At 41.4% G+C, this 9,534-nt stretch overlaps 2 protein-coding genes across 4 annotated transcripts; one reads left to right on the top strand and one right to left on the bottom strand.

Moving 5' to 3' along the window:
- The first annotated feature begins 1,163 nt into the window (after positions 1-1,163).
- On the top strand, positions 1,164-3,619 carry LOC129737167 (14 kDa phosphohistidine phosphatase-like). The gene is made up of 3 exons (XM_055724365.1): positions 1,164-1,357; positions 1,892-2,016; positions 3,411-3,619. The coding sequence occupies exons 1-3, from the start codon at positions 1,228-1,230 to the stop codon at positions 3,501-3,503; spliced, it is 348 nt and encodes a 115-aa protein (XP_055580340.1). The 5' UTR covers positions 1,164-1,227; the 3' UTR covers positions 3,504-3,619.
- A 1,938-nt stretch (positions 3,620-5,557) lies between these two features.
- On the bottom strand, positions 5,558-9,515 carry METTL18 (methyltransferase 18, RPL3 N3-histidine). Of its 3 annotated transcripts, none has more exons than XM_027800657.2 (2): positions 9,430-9,515; positions 5,558-9,031 (listed from the first exon to the last, which is right to left on the bottom strand). In XM_027800657.2, the coding sequence occupies exon 2, from the start codon at positions 8,840-8,842 to the stop codon at positions 7,790-7,792; it is 1,053 nt and encodes a 350-aa protein (XP_027656458.1). In that variant the 5' UTR covers positions 8,843-9,031; positions 9,430-9,515; the 3' UTR covers positions 5,558-7,789. The 3 variants fall into 3 exon arrangements, with proteins under 3 accessions (XP_027656458.1, XP_005435943.1, XP_027656459.1); XM_005435886.4 differs by having other exon boundaries at positions 9,434-9,507; XM_027800658.2 differs by having other exon boundaries at positions 9,451-9,504.
- Between the last annotated feature and the right edge of the window lie 19 nt (positions 9,516-9,534).

Raw genomic sequence — 9,534 nt, forward strand, 5'->3', positions numbered from 1 at the left:
CATCTCATCCAGACACAGATTTTATCACTTTCCCTGTCTGCCTTGGCAAATCCAGAACAGCTGAGACAGTAGGCTTGGTTTCTACTTAAAGCCCTTCTCACCCCTTCAGCTCCTAAGATTTAACTAATAAGGATTTAGTTTACTTTACAAGGGCTCTGGTTGTTTTCCTCATCATGTTGGTACTGCTCTGTGCCCAGAAAAAAGTAACTGACAATAGCATCTGAAATAACTTTTTTATAGGCTTAAGACAGCTAATAGTTTACTAAATAACTTAGTTGTGAAGTAATAAATCAGAAAACAAATTCTAATCCAAAAGTTATACTTGTTAAGTATCTCTAAATGCTGTATTTAGATATGTACTCTTCTTTATAGAAGGTGTAATGCATTAAAAACTAATAGTACACTGTGTTCAAGCACTGTTTTTATACTGTAAAACTACTACAGATGGAGAAACTCATGTCAACAATGATTTACTCTTGTACGTATTAAAAGAATAAAGTAGTTCAGTTAAAAGTGAACTACAGTATAGCACTTAAAAGATACAGCTATATTGAAACTAGTTTGGGAGACATTAAGTTTTTTAAAAAAACTTCTAGTCTTTAAAATGTAGGGACTCTCTCTTTTTGGAGTAAGCACTAATACTCAATACAAGACCATGCTCTTACTTCAGCACTGCAATGAAACAATTTTTTCTTCTTTTAAATACCATCGATTCAATCTGCAGTGAATCGGTGCATCTTTGTAATTCTTGACATATGTGATCTCATGCTGAATGTGTGATTCTTGCCCAACTGGAGTGGCACCCATAAAGGCAAACATGAGGTAAATTTGTGTCTCTTACTTAAAATGTAAGCTACAAAACGCTGGGGCATTAAGCTACCTGCATCTCCACGACCTTCTCCATTCCTCGCCCCCCCCTCCCCCCCCAGTATAGACGCCTTGCCCTCCAAATGGCAGGTACCCGCTGCAAGGCCCCAGCTCCAAGATGCGGGGGAGAGGAGGCACGGCAGCCAAGGAAGGGAAACATGACCCAGGTCACCCCTGAGGCCTGGACGGCCGATGTTAACGGGTAACGCGCCCCTTCCGCCCCTGTGAGGCCATGCCGCCCGGCGGCTTCCCTCACGACGAGCGGCAGCTGCTGCCCCGCCCCCGGGCGCGAGCAGCGCCTTCCCGCCAAGCGCCCGCCCCCGCGCGCGGCAGCGGCCCGCTTCGCCTCACCTCACCGCCATGGCGGCGGTGCGGGACGTGGAGATCGATCCCGAGGGCACGTTCAAGTACATCCTGGTGCGCCTGCAGCGCCCGGGCGGCGAGGAGCGGCGCGATATCGTCCGCGGCACCAAGGCGGCCGAGTTCCACAGTGCGTGACAGGCCGCGGGTGGGGGTGTTGGGGGGTGGGGTGGGGGTGTTGGGGGGTGGGGTGGGGGTGACAGCCCCCCGCGGCCGTTAGCCGGCCCCCTTCCCCGGCGGCAACTCTCATATAACTAAAAATAATAAATAGCTTAGTACAAAACCGTGCGGGACGTGGCTGCCGGTTCCCAAGTGAATGTGAGGCGGAGGGGGAGCCAGCCTGCGGTGGGCGCTGTCAGCGGACACTGAGGAGCCTCTTTTTTCCCCTTTATAGGTGTGAATATGAAAAGTGGGCCAATACCTCTGTCAGGTGCCATTGCCAACCCTGATAAACCTCATTTAGGAGAACGAGTTGTTTAACTAAGTAAAGTCTGACCTAGCGAACTTTAATGAAACAGCTTTTCTATGTCTGGCAAGAGAAACCTCTCACAGGTGAAAGAAGGGCACTGGAGGAAAATGAGTGGAAAACAGCTGAAAAGAATAGTTCTAGAGCATTTGGTGCCTCCTGTGTATTCTAATGTCTCTAACCATTCTTCTTGTGCAGATCATATATTTGAAAAAGTAAATCCTGAGATGGAAAAGCTGGGATATGAGTGCAAGTGCCTTGGAGGAGGGAAAATTGAGCATAATAGCAAAGACAAGAAAATAAGGGTATTCGGGCTCTCTACTGTAAGTGAATCTCTTGTATTCCTTCAAATCCTTTAGTCTTTGATGTTCCGGGATTTTTGTTTATAGTATGGTGGCTTTTGGCTATTTGAATCCCAGTGTAAACATTAATGAGAAAACTTGCCTGGCTCACTTGTGAGATAGATTAGAAAGACAATAGTTTTAAGGGCAGGAGACCAAAAGTAATAAATAACTTAACACTGCATAATACCAGCATTAAGTTATATTCAAGACTAGAAATGGAAGTTAGCATATCTTGGCTCAGAATTTTTTAGTCTTGCTGCTAGAGCAGGAATAGCGCATCTCTAGCCGCAGGGCCTTGGTCCAGCTACTGTGTGATCTTTATTTGCCATTAAAAATGCTGGGTGTGGTATTTCTGACATAACCATATTATCTAGTATTTTTAAAAAGTTTGTATTTTATGATGCATCAGTTTTAACCTGCATGGTTTAAATGGTGGTTTACATAAGCTGTTCCTCTTGGGGCAGAGTCAGTGATGAGTAAGAGTACATATTTTGTTTGATAATACAATTTTGAGCTGTTTTTTCAATCTCCCAAGTTAAGTTTCACGTGAAATGTTACTGGAAAAAGAAAGTAATCTGTAAATCACAGGGTTTTATCAGTAGACTAGACTACTGTGCAGTAAAGGCTTTTTGACAGGAAAAAACTTACTTGTAGTTCTGAAATAAGAAATCAAGATAATAACTCCAGTTACATCAGTAAAGGAAAGGCACTTTCTAGCGCAGCTGTCTTAAGTTTCAGTGAAAGAGCAACACTGATCAGTGATGTAAATGAGGGTTAAAAATCATGTGGGTCATCTGACATTGCCTTAGGTCAGTGTTAGAAGTTGCAGTGGCTGAAGACCACAGATACTTAAAATTCTGCCATTACCAGCTAAGGCAAGATTGCAAATAAATAAAACATGAAGACTGTGATTTCTTTAGTGGCTAGAATAGTACTCAAATGTTCTCATGTGTGGTGGCTTATTCCTTTTTTCTTCAGCTGAGCCAGATCAGATGTTTGCATACTCATACATTAGGGTGGGTCAATGAAATCTCTGTGGTTTAAAAGAACACTCAATAAATATGGTGGCTAAGGGGTTGGGAACATTTTAAAACGAGCCTTCTGCTGGAGAAATGATGTGGAAAATGCATCCTCTATTACTTGACCCCATCTCATTTATTTTCTACAACTTGGCGTTGGGGTGAATTGAAGACGCCAACAGAAAAATAAAACATGATACTGTAAGAATAACTCTTTTAGTGCCTGTATTTGATTTGCACATGAACTACTTAAAGTACCAAATCATAACTGGATAATTTGTGTTGACAAGAACTGAATGGTTCTGTGGACTTAATTTCTGTACGTGCCTAATAAGTATTTGTTCTTTCTTGCAGGGCTATGGAAAAGCAGATCATTCGGTGACTGTAGAGATACTGAAAAAAGTGTATACAGATTATGAAATTACATGGTCAGATGACAAGAAATAAATTGCCTACTTTCAAGCAAAACAGGCATTTAAAAACTGGAAACTGTGAGCTGTACTTTGACAAATAAAATTGAATGTGTATTCTATGTACGTTACCATAAACCTGGAGAAACTGGACTCTGCTGTAATTCATAATATGGTTAGTATCCCCAGATAGATCTTATTTTTCAGATCATTCCTTTGTGCAGAATCTGCGGTTCTAAGCCTTCTTCCTCTCCTTTTGACATGCCATCTAATTAAACATTCCCACATCTTACCTTCCCGTTTGTCTTCATCCAGTGCTGTCTCACTGATCTACTGTAGATACCTTTAGGATTTTGCCATCAATTTATGCACCACAGTACCAAACCTATTACCTGGTCTTTTGACCATAGTGTTTTCTCTTTCCTTTATTTTGTATTGTTCTTTAGGCTTTCCAACTTTACCAGATTTACAAAACCTGGGGAAGAAGGGAGGAGGGTTGGCTGTTACACTTCTTCACCTAAATCTCTGATTTACTCCATGGTATTGAAAATTCAGTATTTATGTTCCACATGACTAATGATCGAGATCTTTTGTGTTCTTGTAAAATCCTTACCTTTAGCAGACTGATGGCACTGTCAAATTGTGACAACCCTTCTTTTGCTCTGATTCTCCTGTACTTCTTTTATTCCCCATGAGTATAATGATGCTTTTCCCTTTTTTTATAGCAATAATTATGTTCTAGTTAACGACCTCCTGGCCAGACCCAGCACACCTAGGCAGTGTCTGAATTAACTTACAGCACCTGCATCCTCCTGTTGTGGCAAGATTTTGTCCTTCATTTATTAACTTACTTCTTAGAATTGCAACTTATGTTTCCTGCAAGTCTTTCTTTAATGCTGTTGTGGATTTCAAGGGAGTTCCTTTTGGTCTTAAGCTTACGTTGTTGACCTGCAGTCTTCAAGAGGTATTTGCATATAAATCCTGGTTCTTCCCTTTGCTGTGGTTCCTACTGCACTGATCTACTACTATCTGGCAGTATGGAGTGGCTTTTCCTTTTCAATGTGTATATGACTCTTAAAGTACAAACTGTGAAATTTGAGAGGCTTTAGTCCAGTTTCCATCACAAAAAATCCCATTGTTACTACCTTATTATGCTAATTATCCATCTGATGTCACCCTTCTGTGTCTTTGATTTAATTGCTTGGGCAGAGAGGAATTTCCTTTTCCTGTCCTCAAACCTTTCAGCCCATTCCTCATTAGAAGAGTTCCAGTTATCACCTGGGAGTGGGATCTCTTGAACCTGGTGCTGCAGGTCTCTTAGTTGGCACCTGCTTCCCCCACCATGCAGCCTGGACTTTCCTCTCCAGCACCCCTATGCACTTCTGCATCTGCTGTTTGTGCTTCTCATTATGCTCTTGTGCACTGGTCTTCTGCCTGCACCACTTCAAATGCTGTGATAACATTGACTGAAGGTTTGATTTTTCTTAAGATTTTGATTCCAAAACATGATGAAATGTCTGTGTACCTAGTAACCAAGAATAGCATACAGGTCAATAATTTGCAAATTGGCCACTTCCCACTCTGATTTTCCTCATGGGTTTTTTCCCCTAAGCTTTAGTAAAATACCTGTAATTGCCAGTACAGAAAGCCCATTTTTTTTTAGCCTCATTTCCCAAAACTAGCAAATAGTCTTCAAAGGGAAGTCATCAGTTAAGGATAGTGTCTGCTAAAACAAACAAGCTTTTTAATTTAGTTTCCTGAGACATTTTATGACTGATTTTAATCTTTCTTTCCACAATACTTACGGGAAAGACATAATTTAGACTGGACTTCTTATTGTGATGACTCTTTCCAAAAGTGAGGGGGTGGGTCAAGGGGAGAAGAGTGGTGGTAATTTGGAACAAGCTGGTAAACTGAGTTACCAGCTGATCTCTACCTTTGTTTCCTCATACAAGAAATTGGGCCTGGTGTAAGGGTTTGAGTCATCAAAAAATACTTTTGATGGTCCTCCCACTTCTGTTATTTTCTATTGCAATGTCATTTGGAGAAATGCTGATTTCTTTGGCTATTAAGTAATTACATAAGTATAACAAGTGAGTGAGATATTTTTATTCCAGATCATGAGGAGAAGCAGGAAACTGGTCACCAGGGTGGTGATGATTTGGCAGGTAGAGAAAGCCTTAATGTAGATTAGGGAAAATAGTAATATTTGATGTTGAAACACCAACAGAACCACCAGCCTTTAAACCCAAATGTATTAATTTTGCTCCCTCTCAGCATCCATCTGCTGAATTTCAAGAACAGAATAGAACTCATCTGGAATTATGGAAAAGCCAATGCTGATTTTGCTGATTTCACCTGAGAAAAGCATCCTTTATTCGCATCTTTAATTCTGAAACGGGAACTTAATTACACTGTTGGCTTTCCTGTTTTGCAGGTGTGCAGTCACTATGAGATTGTAGCTCTCTAGCAGTCTTCACTTCAAAGTCCAAAAAAATCCGATTTCGTACTTGCATGAAAACAGAGCCATATTTCAGCAATCCAAGAATAAAAGGATACTGAGGAAAGGAGTAGTATATTAAACCCAAGACAGTGAGTGCCACCTTCATTTATTCATACAAAAATACCTAAGATTCTTGTTCCTAACCACATTCACTGTCATAGTGGTCAACATTTCTTATTGCTTCAGGTACCATTCTCTGAAAGAGCAGTAGACCTAGTAAGTGTAGAACACGCTATTCAGTCACTATGTACAAGCCACAATTTGTCTTATGACTGAGGCTTGAAAAATGGCAAGCGGTAGTCAGTTTGCTTTCAGCTTCTCAGTTGTGACAAAAAAGAACTGTTAACAGTACTTTATTGATCTGCCAAAGCTAAACTTCCCTTTGTTCCTCAATCTATAGTCAGCAGTTTGCTATCATCACTAAGTTTCAGAGTTGATGCAGAAAAATTCCATAGCGCAATCACAGCCGTGACACAACTGACTGCTTTTGTTCTCTCTCTCCTGTAAAAGAGCAACTTCAGTAGTTTCCAAAGCATCCCTTTAAAATAGTCTACTTACAATTGTTTTTGAAACAATAGTAGTTGTTAAGGCTCTTCTGTAAAGTACGGGAAATCCTCTGACTTGGGTGTCTTGCACTGTGAAGACAAAAATCTTCAGCTACAGGATCTTTATGTAATAAAGTGACTTAGGTCACCACTGTCAGAAGTTTCTTTCCATCCCCTTAGGCTATTGTCCTCCCTACACTGAGTATCCTTGCATGCAGTTTACTGCAGTGGTTGGCTATCTATATTTTTGCAAAGGCACCCAATAAAGCAGTGCATGATAAGCAGTAGCTTTGATGCACACATTAGGAGTTGTGTAATAGCTTTTTGCCCAGTTTTGGTTAAACAAAACATGCAATGGATTTTTTTGTGTGAATTGTGGGTGATGCTAAGCACTCGGGACCAGGTTTTGTCGTTCTTTGGGTTTGTTTGCATTTTTAGTAAGGTAATTTCTTCAGCCTAGGACAAAGGAGTGACTTGTACAGCTTTTCTGAATGCTTGCTGCCCAGCCAAACTGCTGAAAAGATTTAAGAGGTGTGAGCATTCAATAGTACCCCCCCAGCAAGTGTTGAAAATGGGTCATAGCATATGAGCCACTAACAGAAACATTTTACTAATTTCTAAAACCAGTATAGCTTTTCCCAGTTACTTGCTGACAATTTCTGAAGTGATACATCAAAATCTGAATGTAAAAATTCAGAGACCACGGTAGTGCATATTCTCTGGTATACTTTTTCAAAGGCATGAATAAAAGTCGTGTGCATTACATGTGGAAACATTACAATGACTTGCGAGACTGCTAGCAGAATAGAACCCAAGTAATAAATCCAACCCCCTCTGGTGGCAAAGCAGCCGGGCACACAGATACGCAGATGATTCTGAAATCTGCTGCAGCAGTTAAAACTCTTCTCACCCTTGAGAACCGCTGCTTGCACTGTATTGGGATGTTAAATGATCTCATTTACTTACGGTGACTTACGGTTCTAGCACTGCCAAAGAATGTGAGAGGGGGACTGGGGACAGCGACTTACTTTACTTTTAAATACATATAAATGACAATTACTTGGCATAAACAGATGCTGGTTTAAGCAGAACTCCATTTTTCTATGCAAAACCAGAATCAGAAGTCCTTCAGTTCTCAGACATCAGAATTTGTCAAGCATTTCTAACAAGCATCTTTAATTTGTCAAACCAGAATAACACAACAGAGGAAAAAGCAGAGATGCGAGGATTAAAATATTTTGTCTTTGATATTTTTGAAGGACCGGTGGTTGCATTTTAAATGGAATCTTTAAAGGCTATTTCCATAATACATCGCTGTAGTCCTTCATCAATTGTTTTAACTATGCTGGTCCTAAACACATTCCTTTCTTCAATGAATGTTTCAAAGAGGGAGATACCACCACCAACACCAAAATAATGTACTTTGCTTCCCAAATACACGCGTCCATTTTTATCCAAGAGCTCAGCCAGTGTATTGTGCAAAGCACTGTAGTACTCGGGATTATAGATGGTCTCAGATGTGAGAATTATGTCATACTTTGAAAAGGAGCTGTTGCTGCTTCGCAGGAGCTGGCTGACTTCAGACCATGCCCCAGAAAAAAATCTGCATTTGGTGAGCATATCAGGCAAGCACTCTGCTTTCCTGGGCCTCTTTGAAGGAGGCTTGTTGGTTCTTCTGTTGTCCCTACCGTCCAGCCTGCTGCCTTTGCTTGTACAATTAGCCACCACGTTAGGCAAGGTTATTTCATCAATCACTGTGCTGTTGTAGTCCTGAAAATGGACTTTTCCAGCTTTACCCTTTAAAGCAACGATTCCCAGCAGTCCTGCCCCACAGCCAAGATCCAACACAGCCTTGTTGGTAAACTGTATTTCAGCCTCGGAAAAGTAGTCTATGAGATCAAAGGTGCATTCCCAGATCTTCAGCCCTCCTTCATAGACTCCCGGGATGAGATCAGAGCGAGAAGAAACACTTTTAGATATGATGCCTTCTGCATCCACACCATCCAAACACATAGTTTCCACTACAGACACATTCACCGAATACAAGCCTGATGTAATTTCCATTACTTTATTTTCCAATATTTTGTTGGGATCTTCAGGTATACTGTGCTCCTTGGCAGCTTTAAAGAACTTTGACGGTGTCTCATCTTGCTGTGCATCAGCACCCAGCTTCAGGCTGGCACCTGCCGCAGTAGCAGCAGTTTGCTGCTTCTTTCCTGTGGATTCTTGCTTGTGTTTTGGTGAGTGCAACTCTAAGTCCACCTTACCCAGAGCGTCTGGTTCATCGTTCTCATTTTTGTCAATAAAAAAATTAAATCGGAAATCCATTTTCAGGAATAACAGTAAACAAAAAAAAGTTTAATTTATTACAGCCAGAAACACTCGTCTAAGAGCAATACTAACACAACTTTTTTCTTGTTTTTTATAGAGGATGTTTTTATGTAGTTATTGCTATGGGGAAGAGCGCTTTGCAGGTAGAATAGCAGATATTTGGCCAACAAACCAGGTGAGTTACTTCTGGAAATAGAATAAACAAGTTCTACGTATTAGCACAGGCATTAGTTTTAAGTATTAGCACAAACAAGCCGACTAATCGCTGCCTCCTATTTTTTTAGGTTAAATTCATTTAAATACAATTTTAAATGGAAAAACCCCATCTTATAAGCATTTAAATTTATGAAAAGACTGCATGACAAGTGACATCTCTCATGTAACGTAGATAGAGACTGGAAAAAATAAGAGGAACTGCTTATTACGGTAAAACTCCCCGTTTCAACCTTCAGTCTTTCAAGCCACGCCAAACCAAAGCGCACAGAGGCTGTTAAGGCCCAGCATCCCTCCCTTACAGCCCCAGCTGAAGCATGCAAGCCGGGCAAAGCGATCCGATCCCGGCTGAGCCCACCTCGTGCCCGTACCAACCCCCGGTTGCTGGATACCGGCAGCACCATCCGCTTCTCCCACGTGGAGCGGCTGCCCCTTCCGCTATCCCAGCAGCCCCCGCGGGCGGGAAAGGGGCGGGG

This window comes from Falco cherrug, chromosome 12 (genome assembly GCF_023634085.1).
Source record: "Falco cherrug isolate bFalChe1 chromosome 12, bFalChe1.pri, whole genome shotgun sequence".
NCBI classification, from domain to species: Eukaryota; Metazoa; Chordata; class Aves; order Falconiformes; family Falconidae; genus Falco; species Falco cherrug.